This window comes from Podospora anserina, chromosome 7 (assembly GCF_000226545.1).
Source record: "Podospora anserina S mat+ genomic DNA chromosome 7, supercontig 3".
In the NCBI taxonomy this organism is placed as follows: domain Eukaryota; kingdom Fungi; phylum Ascomycota; class Sordariomycetes; order Sordariales; family Podosporaceae; genus Podospora; species Podospora anserina.
The window spans coordinates 122,874-141,070 of record NW_001914848.1 but is presented as its reverse complement, the minus strand read 5'-3'; the positions used below and the strand labels follow the sequence as shown (position 1 = coordinate 141,070).

The 18,197-nt window shown below is 53.7% G+C and overlaps 7 protein-coding genes across 7 annotated transcripts; 1 reads left to right on the top strand and 6 right to left on the bottom strand.

Moving 5' to 3' along the window:
- Window positions 1-920: 920 nt before the first annotated feature.
- On the bottom strand, window positions 921-2,691 carry PODANS_7_1150 (uncharacterized protein; the record flags this gene model as incomplete). Its single annotated transcript, XM_001905400.1, has 4 exons — window positions 921-1,113; window positions 1,168-1,632; window positions 1,726-1,939; window positions 2,004-2,691. The coding sequence occupies 4 exons, from the start codon at window positions 2,689-2,691 to the stop codon at window positions 921-923; spliced, it is 1,560 nt and encodes a 519-aa protein (XP_001905435.1).
- A 253-nt stretch (window positions 2,692-2,944) lies between these two features.
- Window positions 2,945-5,547, bottom strand: PODANS_7_1160 (uncharacterized protein; the record flags this gene model as incomplete). The annotated part of the gene is made up of 5 exons (XM_001905399.1): window positions 2,945-3,001; window positions 3,046-3,493; window positions 3,563-3,816; window positions 3,878-4,924; window positions 5,011-5,547. 5 exons carry the CDS (start codon window positions 5,545-5,547, stop codon window positions 2,945-2,947), a joined length of 2,343 nt encoding a protein of 780 aa, XP_001905434.1.
- Window positions 5,548-6,136: 589 nt separating this feature from the next.
- PODANS_7_1170 (uncharacterized protein) lies at window positions 6,137-7,663 on the bottom strand (the record flags this gene model as incomplete). Its single annotated transcript, XM_001905398.1, has 1 exon — window positions 6,137-7,663. One exon carries the CDS (start codon window positions 7,661-7,663, stop codon window positions 6,137-6,139), a length of 1,527 nt encoding a protein of 508 aa, XP_001905433.1.
- A 1,059-nt stretch (window positions 7,664-8,722) lies between these two features.
- On the bottom strand, window positions 8,723-9,442 carry PODANS_7_1180 (uncharacterized protein; the record flags this gene model as incomplete). The annotated part of the gene is made up of 1 exon (XM_001905397.1): window positions 8,723-9,442. One exon carries the CDS (start codon window positions 9,440-9,442, stop codon window positions 8,723-8,725), a length of 720 nt encoding a protein of 239 aa, XP_001905432.1.
- A 524-nt stretch (window positions 9,443-9,966) lies between these two features.
- PODANS_7_1190 (uncharacterized protein) lies at window positions 9,967-10,544 on the top strand (the record flags this gene model as incomplete). The annotated part of the gene is made up of 2 exons (XM_001905396.1): window positions 9,967-10,058; window positions 10,151-10,544. 2 exons carry the CDS (start codon window positions 9,967-9,969, stop codon window positions 10,542-10,544), a joined length of 486 nt encoding a protein of 161 aa, XP_001905431.1.
- Window positions 10,545-10,958: 414 nt separating this feature from the next.
- Window positions 10,959-14,412, bottom strand: PODANS_7_1200 (uncharacterized protein; the record flags this gene model as incomplete). Its single annotated transcript, XM_001905395.1, has 3 exons — window positions 10,959-13,758; window positions 13,819-13,955; window positions 14,020-14,412. 3 exons carry the CDS (start codon window positions 14,410-14,412, stop codon window positions 10,959-10,961), a joined length of 3,330 nt encoding a protein of 1,109 aa, XP_001905430.1.
- A 1,614-nt stretch (window positions 14,413-16,026) lies between these two features.
- Window positions 16,027-17,244, bottom strand: PODANS_7_1210 (uncharacterized protein; the record flags this gene model as incomplete). Its single annotated transcript, XM_001905394.1, has 1 exon — window positions 16,027-17,244. One exon carries the CDS (start codon window positions 17,242-17,244, stop codon window positions 16,027-16,029), a length of 1,218 nt encoding a protein of 405 aa, XP_001905429.1.
- Between the last annotated feature and the right edge of the window lie 953 nt (window positions 17,245-18,197).

The following is an 18,197-nucleotide window of genomic DNA, read 5'->3' as shown; positions in this document are numbered from 1 at the left end:
TAATTACCGGCGATATTAAACAAGCCTCTTGTAAACACGACCTGATCATTCGTGGGATTTATGTCAATGCCCACTGACTTTCGGAGCTCTCGCCCCCGAACGTTCCTATGCCGCTTGCTGTTGCTTTCGGTGCTCATCCGCGCCGAAAGACCAGTGGACAGTTGCAATAAGAATGAAACGACGTGGGCATTGTGACGAAATAAAAACTGGGTAACGGTAGTATTCATCGGCGGCAGTGGATTATGCACCCCGGATTTCGGAACTGGCCGCCTGAATGAGAGCGAGCTTCCGCATTGGGGAAGCTGCCGAGTGCGGCGGCACTATCCTCTTGGGCGCGGATGGTGACATCTGGGATCGGCATACGAGAGAGTGAATTTGAAGAAATATCTGCGCTTTATTTGCCCCAGAGCCCAATATAAAAGGCTACCTTGATCTTGTGAACAAGTGTAGGCCATTGTGCTGCCTAGGTACCTAGGCACTCAACTGGGTGCTCAACTGGGGGTTGGCCAACTGAGTGCTCAGTTTGGTGAACAACAGGGTGTTCGAGAACTTCAGTTCGTTGAAGGCATGGCTGAACGCAGTTTTGGTGGCCTTTGGTTGCTCCAGGTTGTTCCAGGAGCAGCCTTTCCCATGTTGCCGTTGACTGAAATTCACATCTATAGCCCTAGCCCCGATGATGGGATGCACAGGGAGTAAAGGGGGGGTGCGCAATAGAATTAGTGAGGCCGTATTTGAACCCAGAGTAGGTTCGAGACCTACTGGCGCCAACCTGTGGGGATCTGGGGATCAAGTGCAGCGGTCACAAAGTTGATGATGCACAGGGAGCAAGTGCCTTTGGTTAACACACCTTCATGCATAGTCAACACTTGGTGCTGTTTAGGTAAGTATAGTGCCTGGAGCTCTCTACAGTCGATTCCTTTTTACAGTGTGTAGCGAAAAGCAGGATGACGATGCCCGAGCCGATGCACACTGCCTTCCACCAATCGAACGTCTCTTTCTCCGCTATCACGCTTTCTGTTCTCCCAACTGAGATATGCCACCTGAAGGCCCGTCAGGAAGAGTGTGATGACCAAGGCACCAAGACTGATGGAATGGCCCAGGGCGTATTTTGGCCTGTTCAGAGAGGTAAAATGTCAGCTTTTGGACCATTGCAGTAGAAAGTGCTACCGCGGGTGACATACGCATCTCGTTGCAAGTAGATAAACGTTCCAATGAATGCCGAGCAATTGGCGATGGATATCACAATGCCCACTCCCACTGCCCTGACGTAGTGAGGAGCCAGGTTGTTGGCAACCCACCCCTGGAAACCAAGTTAGCATCATCCGAAGATCTGGCCAAATGCCAACACCTACCATCAGCATAGGTGAAGCTTGAAACACCCCCATAGCAATCAGAAATGTGCCGGCATACTTGACTGCATTCTGCTCAGATACAAGGAGCATCACATAACCCGCTATCCCAACCACAGTGCCGGCAGCAATGAAGCCGCCTCGATTTTTGACCTTGTCAGAGAAGTGAGCAGTGAGAATGACCACGACGAAGCCGGCCATGTTGGGTGGCACGGTAAAGAGCTGCGCTGTGGTTGACGTGTAGCCCATGCCGGCGACGATTGACGGCAAGAACAACGAGAAACTCTGTTCTTGTCAGTAAACGTTTAGGCAACCTGTCACTTGATGACATACGTAGAGAGGCACCAGCAAAAAGAACCAAACACCAGCACAGAACCACATCTGCGGTGACTTGATGGCCATCCACACCCAAAACCAGTCAAACTTCTCCTCATCGACTGTCTCCAGGGCCGTAGAGCCGCTCGCATCGATCTTCATCCTCTTCAGTGCCCAGTCCCGTTCTTCTTCTGTCAAAAACCGTGACGCGGCCGGCGTATCAGGCATGAAGAAGAGGCAAACGATCCCAAACACCACCGTCGCCGCCCCCTCGACTGTTCACATCGTCAGTATCATTCCCACCTAGGTACACAAAATCATCAGACATTTTCAACCCACCAAAGAAGATCCACGGCCACCTCTTATACCCCCCCACCTCAATATTCCCCAATGCCCCCGCCAGCAACCCCCCAAAAGCACCACTCAACGGCGCCGCACAGTAAAACAGCCCACTCCGATACAGCATCTCATGCCTCTTGTAAAACATGGCCAGGTAAATGATCACCCCTCCCAAAATCCCACCCTCAAACAACCCCAGCAACAGCCGGCAGACGATCAGCCCGGCATAGGACTTGACAAACCCTATGGATAAGCACACCACGCCCCAGGCTGTGATGAGGGAAGGGAGGTAGACGCCCGCGCGGAACTTTTTGAGGAGGAGGTTGGAGGGGACGTCGACGAGAATGTAGGGGATGTAAAAGACCAGGAGGGCGAGGTTGAACTGGGTGCCGACGCCGGCGATGCCGAGGTCCTCGGGGAGGCCGGCGAGGCGGGCGTTGCCTATGTTGGAGCGGTCGATGAAGGAGAAGAGCCTGGGGTTGTGAGAATGTGAGAATGTGAGAATGTGAGAATGTGAATATGATTCCACTGACCAGATACCAAATAACCAAGGGAGAATGTGAAGGTCAAACTTCCGGTTAAGGATCTTGTCTAACCGGGGGTTCTCCTCATGAGGAAGTGTACCAAGGGCCTTCTCGGTATGGATTGCGTCTTCTGCGGGCAGAGCCGAGTCTACCTCTGCTGCCATGGTGGAGGCTATGAAGAGACTCTTATTAGTTGCGTAAGTGCGGGAAGCACCCGGGATTCATTTATTACTGTCTGGTAGCGACGCGGGAGACCTGCTACCTGGGTGTCATAGTCAACGCGGCCGCAATGTGCGATGCAGGCAGTTAAGATATAAGAGTTGCAACGGATATAAATGAACCGCCGGTGAGGGGCAGCCCCTTGCTCGTTGTTGTGCTCATGATCACAAACTATCTCCTTTGGTGAAAATAGCTTGGTCAGCGTCGTATCGTTCCAGGGAATAACCACCACCATTGGACAACACCTACAAGCACCTGCATGACTTCCATAACTACCTAAGATAACGGGGATATGACTAGTGTTCGCAAAAGTTGAACTTCACCCCCGTCCAGGATGACTCTGCCTCTTCGTGAAACGTGCTCCGCTCTTCCATCAACTTCAACCTGTGCTCCTTTGCCTCCTCTCTCGTCATCAGAGCTTGTGGCATAACTCGCTGCTTGCGCACCATGTTCATAAGTTCAGGCGGCAACCGATTGTTCAATTTGTCAAGCACCTCCTTTGGCGGGGAGATTGTGTCGGCGAGCCCCTGCTCGAGCAAGAGTTGAAACACCTCGGAAGGGAGCTCACCCTTTGCCACCTGGTCCTTGCCCCCAAAGACGGCTTCTGCCCACCAGTCCAGCTGTTGCGGTGGTACGTTGGCAGTGGAGATGATTCGTTGGTGTGGATCAACGAGCCAAAGAGCAATGAAGCGTCGATGTCCCGGCTTGGTCCGGTCCTGGAGACTGAAGGGAGAGACGCGATGCTGGCTGTTTTGTAGATGGTAGGTTAGACGAATGTGTCAAAACAGGTTATTACCTCGGATTGAATCCACTCACAAAACATTTGGGAAGGCAAGAAGGCGTCCCTGGCGCGTTTCAACGTTGCCGAGCTTCTGCAGAGCTTCTCCGTCCTTAAACAGACAACCAAACATGACCTGATTGGGCCGATAGTTATCCTGCCCGATAGTATCCTCCAAATCCGGGTGCTCATCTGCTTTCATGCGAAACTCAAGGGAGCTCGTGGTGATGTTCTCTGAATCAAGGTAGTACAGAGCTGTGGCAACAATGTGCTCGCTCATCATGCCCTCAATCTAGCCCCAGGCTTGGTGTCAGTACCTATCCAGAAGGGAGTAAAGATAGGGGTTCACTTACGTGCCAACCTCCAACCGGGAAGTCGGGCTTTTCCGGGGTAAGCTCAATCGTAGCCATCTTCACAATGACCTGAAGACCGGTTTCCTTAAACTTCTCACTGAGTTTGTGCTCGGTGGTGTATGTGACTGGCTGAAAGCCCAGGGGTTCTGGAAGGATAACATCCCGAATTTCTTTCCACTTGTAATTGAGCAAAAGTCTCTCTTTCTGCTCTTCCAGAGTAAGACCCTCGTACTGCTCTGGGTTGGAGGTACATTCATCTGGCCCTGTCCAGCTCTCCACCTCGTATAGCTCGTGATCATCCAATGGAACAGGCCTGCCATTCTTTTCTTCCCACTCCCTGATAAGTCCGGGCCGCAAATCGTCCGGCTGAGCCTCATAAGCGTCGTTGTCATATTCGCTGCAGAATACTGGAGCGGGCCCAAACCGCTGTTGCACTGGGACGACTTTCTTTCCGCATTTCCGATAGCTGGAGGACCTCCTTTCGATGTAGGGTTCACCGATGGTGGCCTTTCCGCTCAAGACCCGTTCCCATGCCGGAATAGCCGTGTCAATGAGCCGCTCGATGGTACGATAGATCTCGGGGTGTCTCTTTGGGTGCAGGTTGTTGATGTAACTGGTGAACCTGACTGTACCATCGTCCTGAAAGGCTAGGTTGGCAGGAAGCCATTGGTATTTCTCAGACCAGAACGCATACTCTTGGCCGTTGTAGTCATGAAAGTCGCTCATTTCTTCGCGGGGTTTGGTGAGCGGCTTCTCAATGACCTGGCCCTTGCCAGCCCACTTCTCAACGGCATCCTCGACTCCCACAACCTCGTCTTGGAAAAATGGGGATTTCCCGTAGACAAAGGGGTGCATGGACGGGTGAACAAGGTCCTGGACCATCTCTTGAGCCCGTGGGTGCCAGTCAGGGTTAGAGCCTTGCTCAGCCACGAGTTTGTTGAAGGCGGCTCTGAGGTCTTCACGAAGCTCGTCGGTGACAACAGAGTCCGACTTAATGGCCATGTTCTCGTTTGTGTTGAGCGTAAAGATCAGGCCACTTTTGTTGAACTCGACAGCTTTGCAGCGAAGCTCAGCAATACACTGGAGTCGTATGAGTACCAAGCCGCAACTCTGATGAGGAAAAGAATACATACGTAATCAAACGCCTGCTCTGATATGATCCTCTGGCGCGCTGGTTTTTGAGGATAGTAAGCATAGTGCCAGAGATAACCTTCGATTTCGTCAGGATCACCACTGGCCAGTACTTGCCGAATCTCCTCGAGGTTTTGCAAGATTTGATCGGTGATGATGGAGTTCCAAATGTCATCCTCGGGTGCTCTCAGAGCTTCCTGTTTCCATTTGGCAACGATTTCCTCGTCAAAGACCTTTTCATGCCAGCCAGGTTTGTCGGTCAAGCGGTCCATGAGAAGCGTCATGGCCACCTCCCGAACCATGATGGGCTGTGTCTCGCTGTGGGTACCAGATACCTCGAAACACCCCACACGGTAATAGTCGACGCCCGGTTCGAGAGTCCAGTGCCGCAAGAGGTGGCGGAGGTCGACATTAATGCCGGGATACTGGTACGGCTGTTGCCTTTCCGGATTGGGTGTGGTTGGCTGAACGACACAAGTTCGAGGGGCGATCTTGGCAGCATCACGTCGGGCTCTATGTATCTGAGTTGTACGGGCCATGATGGTAGAACTGAGCTGGGTTCAAGAGTAGGTAGGTAGGTAGTTAGGTAGGTAAGGTGCATGTCGTTATTTATACCCGAATGCCAGGTTATGATCAAAATGTTAGCGTTGTGGAAACCACCGCTGGTTGCCTGACTTGGCGATGGACCGCGACAGGGGCAAAATGCCGGCGGCATTCTCAGGGGGCGCTATTCTGTGGCAGCTTTGAACTTGTCAGAATAGTCAACCGGGCCCACTATTAAGGAATTAATATCTTGGCAGTGGGACCTGGGCCACTGGGTTCGGCTTTTTTCCAGCCACCCGGGCAACTCACCCTCGTACAACAACAGAATTGACACCTTTTTTGGCCCCCATATACGATTTGACAAAACTGACCGCCAACACTTGGCGATTAGGTATCTTTAAGACCTTTTAAGATAATGGGGCACCTTTGTATTATCTTATGGCCTTCAAAGTTAGAGCCAACAGGGCTTCAATGACAGTTAACACACCTGGCACGGCCATAATGACAGCAAAATAGTTGCGTATTGATCTCCTGCATTGTACGCATAGCTACATCGTCCACGAAATGACCGACAGGTGGCGGGCTTCATTTCTCCTCACCCCCGTCCTCTTGGTTATACACGCTAAAGGCATCTCTATACGTCCACCAAATCACAGCGCAAATGCCGAGCTCTATAGCAATCCATCCAAATGTCACCGCAGGCCACTCAAATGAAATACGATGCATCAACACAGCAGCAACCTCTGGAATCTGCGGCAGAGCAACCGGGACCTTTCCCCAAAGTGAGAAGCAGTCGCACCGGTTGAAGATGCCTACTTGGACAACCAAAATCATGACAACGGCCGCCCATCCCACGATGAAGTCCTTGATAAACACAGCCTCATACCAGTAGCCCTTCCCACTCTCGAGATGGCCCCAGCGGTCCATGTAGTATGCAAAGACACAGTCCAGCACAAAGCTGAGCAACCACATTATCAACAGCGCCGCCTGCCCTGCGTTACGACAGTCGAATCCTTCCGGAGGCACCCGGTAAGATATCCATGATGCCACAACCACAGACATGATGACGAGATTCAAGGCCAAAACAACGTGGCGCCATGTCTGTCGTATCTGTCGTGCTGTGAGGATCTCGGGCCTCCAGCCATAGATTCCCCCGTGACACACCCTCTGAAAGATGGGCTGTTTCTCCACCACGACCGGTATCCTGACCGATTCCCTCTTTACAGCCTCTGCGCTGACATTTGTTGTCGGTTCAGCAGTTGTCGCTTGGCCCCGAGGCGTCAACAGCAGCAACTGTTCACTCCCAGGACTCTCATCCCTCTCAGTATCACTCGTTACTGGAGACGCCCCACGTCCAGCCGCAACACCAACCGAAACCACCACCGCCCTCTCCTTCTCACCCTCGGTCCCCAAAGAAACCCCCCTCTCAACCACCCACTCCTCCTTCATCAGCTTCTCCCCCAAATCATTCAACACCCTCACCACACTCCTCTCCGTCTGACTTACCCCGATAATCGCGCTCAAAAACACAGCCGGCACCATGTACAAAAACGGCGCCGACATGGCGATCGAATAAGCCTCCACATTCGTCCACTCCCCATCCTCAGGGAAAACCCCAATCACCCTCCAAAACGCCGCGCTGATGGAGGCGATAAACACAAACTGCGCGATGAAAATAGGAAGCACATACGTCGCCCGATCAGCAGCGAGCATGTCAGCCGCCTTTTTAATCTGGGCGAGTACTTCCCTTCTTTGAACGAGTGATCTTGACCCGTAACGAAGGGGCAGAGGGTCGAGGAAGAGGCTGTCAAGCGTACGCATGAGGAACTCGGAGGATTCGACGCCCCATTCATCGTACGAGACTTTGATCAGAGACAGCTGCTTCCACAGGCTGGTGAATTTTCGCTCGCTGGTGGATTTTCCCGAGTGGCTGTGTACCAACTCCCTCGCCAGGGGGCTTTCCAGCCTCCAGGACGCCAACTCGTCCTTGATGTCTCTTTGGATATCTCGTAGCTTCTTTTGCATCTTCTTTGCGCTGTGCCGGCAGGAAGAGAGCGTGTGCAAGAGGGACGCGATATTTGTTACAGGGCTGCCCAGGAGGTGGATCAGCATGAAAAGACTGGTGTTCGTCCATACTCGGAGGGGGAAGGGAGGACGGGAGAAGTGAAAGAGGAGGGAGACAAGGGGGAATTTCCAGGTGACCTGTTGTCGTCAGTTTATCATCTTTTCCACAGTACATGATGAGAAAAACTCACAAGTCTATTCCATATCCCCTGGTTATCGTACGCCGTGTAGATATCGGCTGTCATGTTTGTGATGGCCAGGCAGGCATCACGGGTAATGGAGATGTAGCTTCCATCGTGGGCCAGTTGGAGGTACGGGCTTGCCAGGGGGTCAGTTGTGTTTGCAAGCGCCTCTTGGAGAAATGTATAAGGCCCTTCAAAACCGAACCCGCCGACATAACGTAGAGTGATGTTTCCATCCATAATATAACCAGCTATATGAGTGCTATGCCAGCGTAGTAGTGGAAGGGTGGTGATGATCATGACAGTCGGTTGTCTGTCTGCGTCCCATGCAAGATATATTATAATTTCTAGACCAGGATGTGCGGCATCCCGAAAGCTATACGCATCAAGCCACAGTCCAGTTATGACCTTTGTTGGCCACATGACACACTTAGATGAATCGACCAGACAGATTAGTGGCGTCGTGGGCGGACGTTTCTTTCGTCTAGGCAGGGCTTCCCTTTTCTTGGGGGTGGGGGGGGAAAAGGGGGAAGGGGTAGGGCTGTGTTAAATTCTTATCTTTCTTTCGATATTTCCCCTGCATCGAGGTCACACGGCTTGGAGCTATGTAGCAGCTGATAAGGCTCTGAACTGGAAATTCGGTGTTGTTTCATTCCGAATTCAGCTCAGCTCAGCCCCAGAGGCCTCTGACTCTAAGTGTTGAAGAGCTCGCCGCGCGCTTGCAGCCTCCCCTCCTCGTAATCGGTTTCGATTACTTGGGCGCATGACGACGGTGCATTGCAAGGCAATCAGTGAGGCTTTCTGTCATCCAATAGCGTACGCAAGGAACTTTCCCTTGGCGCCCAGCGGATGAGATGGTCCGCACGAAGTTCAATCATGGTGTGTAGAATTTAATGGTCGTTTTATGAGAATGTCGTGCTCGGTTTTAATGTGTCGGGATTTTGCGAAGGATAACCCAATAAAACTCAACATTAGCTGAGCCTTCGTCCTCCGGTCTGAGCTCACCCACCACCATCTCCAAACCGTCCACCTGTTGGATCAGACGCGGCATGTTATCGGCTCCGTACCCGGACCAGAACATCCAGCCCTCTTCGCGACCCAGCCACTCCTCAATGACCTCGGCCTCCGTGTCCTCTTTGCTGAAGTTGACAAGGGCAAGCCCGCCCGGCTTCAACCAGAGACTGATCTTCTCCAGCATGAGCAGCTGTTCGGAGCGTGGCAGATGTATAAGCGTGTAGAGGCCAATGATGATGTCGAAGGAGCAGGGGTTAAACGACAGACATGTCATATCCCCTTGTCTCCAGTCTGCCTGGACATTGTCATGTTTCGCTTCTAGTGCCGACTTGGCCGAGTTGAGCTGTACAGAGGAGAGGTCGTTTGCCACAATGCAAGAGAACAAACCGGCGGAAAAGAGGCGTTGGAGGATGGGGTACCCGTTGCCGCAGCCCAGCTCCAGCGCCGACTTGGTTGGTGCTTCTGAGTCATCTGTTGGGTTTTCGGTCTGCAAGAGACTGAGGAGGCGATCTAGATAGGAGAACCTCAGCGAACATGGATGGTTAACGGCCCAGGTGCTGTAGGTGGTTGCTATCGCGTCGTATGAGCGCTCCAGGCGGGCTTTAATCTCTGCAGAGGCAAGGTTGGCCATGTTGTCTGTTTACAAGATGGCTTCTTTAGTGAACTTGACTGATGAGACACCGCAAGGTCTGGCGATTTAAGCTTAAATGGAATCTCCGCAATGGTGAATCGCAGAGTGAGAAGCGAGAGGCTGGGTTCGGCAGATCAGCGACAGTGGCACCTTCCGTTTTCGAGCAGCTGTCATGGCGGCTTGCAGGACCCCCAAGCTGTGACAAATGAATTGCAGAGGTGAGTTGGCATCTGAGTTGAGCCCGTGAACCGTGGGACATGGAGCCAAGACATGGTACAGACTCGATTGATCCAAACTGCCCCGCATCGCGCTCCCCAGCACGCGTGGAAAAGACCCCGCCATTGCAATCCCGCTCCCTGTCCTGCAGCTCTGCCATAAACCCCGCACCCCCATTATTAATCCCTTTCAGTGAACCCTTTGCGCATCATGAAATATCCATTTCTACGACCCCTGAAATCGTGAATTTTCATATCTCACACCTATACCAACGACATTTTTAGTTCCTCCCGCTACAAACCGCTACAATGGCCGAGCCAATCAAAATCTCCACCCTGGACGAGCTCAACCAGCTCATCACCTCCACCAAATACGTCATCCTCGACTTCTGGGCCGAGTGGTATGTTGTCCCCCCTCTACTTACTTTCTACCAACTACAATATTCCCCCCCCCCCCTCCCCCGGCCGTTTACTAACTATCTCGCCCCCCCAGGTGCGGACCCTGCAAAGCCATAGCCCCCCTCTTCGCCAAGCTCTCCAAGTCTCACTCCGTCCCAGGCCAGCTCGCCTTCGCCAAAATCGACGTTGACGCCTCGGCCGACATCGCAAAGGAGTACGGCATCACCGCCATGCCCTCCTTCGTCTTCGTCGTCGACGGCCAGGTGGGCAAGGGCATCGACGTCCAGGGCCGCAAGCTCGGCGGCGGCGTCAAGCTCGGCGAGGGCGAGAGCGCCGACCGCGTCGTCCAGATCCGCGGCGCCGACCCCAGGAACCTGACCCTGTTGGCCAACGAGCTGGGCGGGCTGGCCAAGAAGGGTGCCGAGGGTTCGGCTGAGGAGGCTCCCAAGGAGGAGGAGAAGGAGGAGGAGGCTGCCGCCACTGCTTAAAAGGGGTTGAAAAAGGAGTGCAGAATTTGGTACGATATGATATGGGTCAGACATGGTCGAATGAGGCTTTGGCACAGAGACCAGGGAAGAGAGATACAGCAGCCACCACCAAGCAAGTGGTGGTATGTCGTTGGAGATACAAACGGTTGGCCGCTGGGTTGGCCGTGGGCCAGCTTGTCTCTGGCTTGTGTGGCGCACTTCTGGATATCCTCTTTTCAGCAAGCATGAATGACGGAGTATTGCTTCACTTTTGGTTCATGGTATATTCTCAGGGAACCCAATGCAACACGGCATTGATGCTCCGATTTTGTCCCGGAACCCCCTTTCATCCAATTGCGTCACAACCTATCCAACGCCATGCTAACAAAACGCTCGCTCTTATGTAGTAGTATAGTTACAATCCCCTAGACATCTCTAACTGCCCAAATCTGAGCCAGGTCTCCCTCCGCTACCATGGGACGAGCTTCCGCGACTCCAGAGGTGCCGGTATGGAGAGCCATCTCGACGCACTTGCAGAGGGTTGACGGGCGCTACCATCCCTCCATTCGCTGGGATGGACCGGACGTCAGCCTCGCTGTCGGCCTGGCTCAAGACTGCTCCAGCTGGGAGAGACATGCGCTGATGCTTCTTGTCCTTTCCATTCCCATCAGTGCTGTTTCTCACCACATGAGCAGCTGGTAACAGCCCCGTGCCTGTGCTCTGTCGCCTTGATGTTCCTACGCGCTGTTCTGGGCTGCCTTGTTCCTTCTCATCGCCAGGACCGGCGTCCCCTTGGACCCGCTTCACTATAGAACTGCGACTGTCGCTGCGTTTGTGTCCCTCCACACCGCTACCGCTTTGGTTGGGCGACGAAGCGTTGACTTTGAAGGCCGTGATCCCTCGCCATCGGTTCAGATTCCAAAATGACGATGTGGTGCTGCCTCCCCCCGAACCCACCCCTGTTCCTGCAGGAGAATCGGGCGGATCATTCTCACTTGCTGACATGTAGGTAAAGCTCGGAGTCGGCGGCACTGACGTTTCCTCCTCCGGCTCCTTTGACATGCGTCTTTCTCTGAGGAGCCTCGAGGGGACACGCGAGGGTGCGTTACTAAACACACTGGCCGTTGGGCTCGTCAGGGTGCTGCCAGCCCTGTTTCTTGACGCGACGGTCGAGTTCGCATATGGCTGTTTTCTGGCCTCGCTTGCCAAGTTCACCTGTGAACTCAGGGGCGTCCGGATGACCTTGGCCGGGCTCATCGATCTTTCGCTAGCTGCTGGCGTCGCGCTCCCATTTAATAGAGCGCTGGATCGCTTGTCGCCTCCGTTTTCGATCCCCTGGCGCCAGCTGAGAATTCGGTCGGAGCTGCCGCCAACTGGGCCAAGCTGTGGTGAGAATGGCTGGGTAAGAGACCCTCTTCGGCTACGTGTGACGCTGCCACCGCTGGTTCTTGTCATCACGCTGCCACTGCGACCTAGCCCGTTTCCACTCATGAATCCGTTGCTGGGCGCCAGCTTCCGACTGAACGTGCTTCCTGTCTCCCAGCTCTCGTGTCTGCGCTTGCCGAAGGCGCAATCTTGGCGAAAGACCTTAATGATGCCGGTATCGCCTGTTGTGATGAGAATGTTACCATCGTAATGGGTAGATCTGGCAATATAAGCGGGACTCGGCTCCGGCCTTTTAACCAGGTGTTCTGACGCAGGTGCTAGTTGAGACCCGGTGGTGCTTGCTGCGGCACTGGCAACCTCATCCAGGCTCTGCAAAACCACAGGTGGTGGATTGCATAGATCGTAGATCGGATCTCCGCTCTGACCAAGAAGCATCCTCGTTTGTGTTGGCGCAAAAAGAGCCGTCGTGACGGTCTCGCCGTGTGCTTCAAAATACTCGCAAGGCGATTTGTCCTTGTCCGTGGTCAGCGGCACCCCCTTGCCCGTCACACTCCAAACAAAAGCCTTGCGATCCTCGCTTCCGCAGACCACATATTTTCCATCGTCTGAAAATGTGGCTGCGATTTGACTGCAGGAGTTCTCGTGCCCTTTGAGCTTAACCTCCATGGTCTGATCCCGTAGACTGTAGATTCGGATTCGACTGTCATTGGATGTGACCATCACTCGCACCTCGGCGTTACTGGGCACGTCAGTGGAAGCATGCGAGGCCGCACTGGAACCTGGTGGTTGATGAGTTGGGTAGGCCGGGGCTGGTGGATGCACAAGCATGGTCTGGATCCCTGTAATCTTGCTTCCTTTGGCATTTTTGCCACGAGATGAGCGTACGTGAATTTGTGTCTGTTGTTTGAGTCCTTCTGTCTCGAAAAAGACGCAGAGGCCATTCAGTAGGCCGGCAATCGCTATCTTTCCGTCTGGGGAAAATGCAACCGCAGTGATGAGATCGGGAAGGTTGGCCGAGAAGGCCACTGCCTTGTCCGGAATGCTCCATAATCGCAGCATGGTATCCAGGGAGCCGGCCAGGAAGAAGCGGTCATCCCGGGGGTGGAAGGCTAACCGCGTGACAAAGTCCTTGTGCTTGAACGTGCAGAGGCATTCTCTTCGACTAAGATGCCATAGCCTGACAGTTTTGTCCATCGAGGACGACAGCAAAAAGTTGTTCTTGCTCCAGCTGAGGTCCAAGACCTCCCCGGTGTGTCCCTCAAACTCCATCAGCGGCCGGTCCCTGAATACCGGCGCACTAAGCCGTTCTCCAGGTCCGCCATTGGCGTTCTCATCCTCTTCGTGTGCCCGGCGCTCGTCGGATGTCGTCAAGACTGCCCATATCCTGACAATGTGGTCTCGCCCGCCCGTGGCCAGGTACTTCCCGTCTCTGCTGAACTCAGTCGCCCAGATTGCTCCGCCTGACCTCGCTGTCTTGCGATCGCCGCCACCAGCCACGCTGACTGTCACAACAGGTGCCTTGTTCGCGTCGGCCTTCTCTTCATCTTTGGGAGGTCTTGTGCCGACCAATTCTTGGGCCAGAAACATGCGGTTGAACTCTCTTGCTTTTTTGTTGGTCGCCTTGGTTCGAATGTATCGTGGCGGTTCCTTGTGATGGGGGACATAGCCTCCGCCCATGACTGGGTTGCTTAACGTCTGGCTGAAGACTCGGGCATTGGTGCCGTCCATCCGGGCCTCGACACCAAATTCCGAGTCTGAATCAAAGTCGGCTGTGTCCTTCTTGCGGCCACCGCGCATGCTCAAACGACTGAGAAATGAACCTCCTTTCTTGCTGTATAAATTCAACACACTCCGTTAGCCGTGTCTTTCTTCAATCCCATTGCCTCGCCACGGCAGTCTGTTGGCCTACCTCTTGTCTTTGCTCACATCTCCTGCTGGTGTGACAGCTCTCAAAAAGTCCGAACTGGATCGTGCTAGCCCTTCGGCCATATGCATCGAACGTCGACCTGATATGGGAACCTCGCTGTTGCGTCGTAGGTAGATTTGCTATACGCGTATACGGTTAGACAGGCTACAGTGAAGCGTCCACCCCACCGCCACGGCCATTACCACTACTCACCTGTGACAGGGGATCGAGAGCCGGACTCGGTATTGGTGAGGGTGTGTGCGCGCTTTGGTTCACTCCGATGGTGATGCCCGGCCCAGCTGTCCCGTTACCGGCGGCGGTGCTTTGGTCGCCAGTGTCGTCTGCATTCTCATCATCGACGTCTTGTTCCCGGCCTTTTTCCTTTTCCTTTTCCTTTTCCCTTTCTTTCTCCTTGCCGGTTAGCCCAATGGAAGTGTAGCTCCGCGAAAGCCTAGACGAAGTCTTTTTGCTGGTACTTGGGGGCTGTGTAGTCGAGGTGTTGGCTGCACTGGGGGACGGAATCGGAGAGGAACGGCTCTGTTGGTTGCTACTATTGCTGCCTGTTGCCATCGCGTGAGCTCCTAAGCTTGTAGCCATGGCTGCTGCCGAAAGCAAGGGAGGAGCAGATGAAGAAACGGAGGATAACGTCACGGCCGCGTATGCCAGTTGCCAGGGCCTCGCCTTTGCATGTCTCGCCGACTGCTCGAACCAAACAAAAACAAGCAGTCCTGCGAGCTGCAAGCTGCGACCTTGCGATTGGCGACTGGACAAACTACCAACGGGCGATGACAATGGTGGGATGGGAGAACGGAACGGGGAAACGGTCAGGGGAAACGTGATGATATGGCATTACTCCTTTGGGGGTACTCGTAATTTTGATGATATCCACAAATGGAGGGCTAGGCGACTTACCTCGGATTTCACCCGAGATGCTGGTTGATCTTGGCACCGACTGTTGCGGCGGCGGCGGCGTTGTTCCCGGGACCCTGGATCGTGACAACGATGAGGCCCTGCTAGCGACACCCCGGACCGGCGGTATTGGCGACGGCTCACTTTCGCTTGGCTGGTGCTGGGACTGGGGCTGGTTCTGTTGCTCCGGCGCCCGCGTGCGAGAGGGGGCCGCCGCCTTTATGGTAGACCAAATGCTTGCCATGTCGGCGTTGTGTTCAAGTGACACTGTTCTGGCATTTCAGCCTTTGCTGCTGACCACCACCTCAACACGCCTACCGTGTAACAAATGTTGGGCATGCCGTTTCGCAGGAGGCATGGATGGAGCTTGATCGGACTCAAGAGAGGGGCCCGGATGCCGATCTGCAGGCTATAACCAGCCCTGTCACGCTGGCACATGCAACGAACTTTTTACTATGCGGCAGTGTTTTGTGCGACAGTGTAAGGCTGCTGCTCTTTCTTTCCTTCAACGTCGTCGGCCCGGTTCGTCCGTGGTCTGCCGTCTACCGTCTAGCATCTACCGTCTACCGTTTTCTTGACTGGCCTAGCCTGGAACACGGTGGGTAAAGGTGAAGTTGGATGAGGGGAGCCGGCAGCAAGCGGAGGATTTGACAGTTGTCCGTGTGTCCGTGTCCGACCTCAGCTTGGCGGGGCAAGGAAAGCTGAACTGCGGGGAGCGGGAGCGGAGACTGGATGACGCAGGCGATCGGGATGGGGCCGTATACGCGTACCGATCGATCCGAGAATGAGAATGACGAGGTCTCTACCAACAATGGCCGTTGTGTGGCAATCAGGCGTATATGCGGAACAGAAAGAGAACTTGAGGATGGTGTGATGTTTGTTTGTTTCAACAGTGGTTCAACAGGTTACATCATCAACGTCGATGGGTTTCAACTGCTCGCAAACGGTAGCTCAATCCCCGAAACCCGTCCCTGTGGATCTGCGCCGCGAGTACCTACTCTGTAAATGTCATCAAGGACAGAATAATGTATAAAAACAAAGATACAATCGATTGTCCTTTGCTGTTGGATATTAAAATCTGCACTCTGTCTATCTATACCTGTACATCAAACTTCATGCCGCATTCCCTTAGGTCCTGGTTATCCTAGATATGTCATGTTGATGACGTTGTACCAAGTTCCAGGTCGTTAAGCGAACTGTAAACCCTCGGCAGCACCCGATGCTAGCGCCATCAGAACCACCAGCTACCGAGCCGGGAACCCACCGCAGGCCAACGTCTGCCGATAAACACCGGACTCAGCTTCATATTATTGTCGTCCCCGCCGCCGACGCATCTTCCTCCTCATCCTCCTCGTCAAGATCATGCAACGGGTATGTCAGGAGCGCACAGATCCCGCCCAATGCATCCAACCGCTGGCCGCTCTCGTGGTCGCTGCTGAGCAGTCTAACGTCGCCGCCATCTTCCCTGACCTTGTCGACAAGTGCAACATATTTCTGCCGCTCCGCCACGTCCATGCTCTTGAAAAAGGCGCTGTTCACCATCAACACACCGCCGCCACGGCCCACGGCACCTTCTCTGATGGCCTTCGCGACTGGCTGAACACCGTACCACGCCCTCCCATCGTCTTGCCGAAGCTTTTGGTAGAAATTGTCCATCAGCTTTGTCTCGTTGGTGAACTTGGAGTCTCGCATGGTTCGTTGTGCCTCGGGGCTCTTGAGCACCTCGTTGAGACTGTGCACATGTCCAGTGCTCGTGTGGATCACGGCCGCCTCGGTAGCCAACCGTGCCAGTGGCTTGTTCGCTTTCTTCTCGGCATACTCCTTCATGTAATCTCGAAAGTTATGCGCGACGAAGCCAGGACTGGCGAGTAGTAGTTGCTTGGGGATGCCGGAGCGCTCGTTGAAGTCGATGGCGCTGAGTATGGCTGACAGAATCTTCCCGTAAAAGTCTGACATGCCTCCCTCGGCCTCCTTGCGCGACGACCTCTTCTTGGGGATGGTGTGCTCGATCCTCTGCTTGACCAATGTTCTTGACTCGGTGATCAGGCAGAGATTGGCCATTCCCTCCTGCATCACCACTGCAAACACCACGTCCTTGTTGGCCGTCTCGCTGACAGCCTCTGCGAGCAGGGCGCGGGCCACCGAGTCCCAGCCTTGCTCCTTCCATATGGTAAACTTGATGTCGCGATCAGTGTGCTTGAGGGTGATGGTGTGGTACTGTCCCACGGCAGCGATTTCATTTTCGTTGACAATAGTGCCCGCCACGCGAAGTTCCGAGGCGCGCGGGTCAAAAGAGGTGTCGGTGACCTTGACGGCCAGCTCGATGCGCACTTTTTGAGTGAATGTTGATCCTGTGAGAGTCTCGGTGGCGACCTTGCGGTTGGTGGGGGCATAGACGGTGTCGCCAATTGCGATGAGGTTGTTGGCGTGCCATAGATCCTCTGGCTCAGTGATGATGAGGCCGACCCCCTCGGTCTCATCTATGCTGGCCACCGTCTGGCGAGGTGAGGCGAATCGCATGCCGGTCTTTTTTCCCTCTGAAGCTGTATTGGGATCTTTGCCTGTTTTATGAGAGGTGATGTGAGTAATTGAGTGGGATGCGCCTTGGAAGTTCGCAGCAGCAGCAGCAGGGCATACCATTGCGGGGTTGCGACCGCTTTACCCCTGCTCCTGGAGAGTGGGGTTGTCTCTGTTCAGACTGTGGGGCACCACGTCCTCGCATCATTTTGTCTGTCTGAAGGTTGAATAGTGAGTTTGTTGTGAATGGATGGATGGTGAAACTGATTGTGAATCAAAGGGTGAAGGATTCTTCTTGGGACTGGGTTCTCTGTGGGAGTAAGTTACTCTTATATACCGGTATAGAATATTTTTTAGTTCTCAACAGCCAACCTGGAAGGTTATGCGAAAACGCCAAAACGCTTAACTTGTAACTCTTGTGCCAAAATCTAAATAAACCACTTCTACATACCTGTAAGTGGGGTCCAAGATGAAGTTATTTCCAAGATGCCTCCAATGGTCGCTACATCACAAAAGAGACCGTATCGTGGGCCATTTCCAAGTCTCAATGCAGGATTCTTATTCAATTCCGCGGGAAAACCCAGTCCCCTTCACTTCCATTTTATATCTATCCACTCGCTTGATATCATTATTCACTATCGAAAGTCACTGACAGCTTTGTCACGGGAAGATTCACAGTGCGAGCAGATTCAAGCTTCCACGCCGGGCTACCTCGTGGCTTAATATCAGCGTTGCAACAGCTTATGATCAAGTCCAGATTTCAAACATCGTTAGGACAAAACCATATCAAATCCTAGTATTGGCGATCTTTCCTGTGGTCCGATCACGAGGCTTATTTGGTTGATCCTGGCGACACTTGCGTTTCTTCGGCGCTTATCGCGCTCCACCTTCCATGCTCGCTGGTTCAACGGTGTCTTGGAAGAAGAAATCCACTGTTCTTTTGGCAATGCTGATAT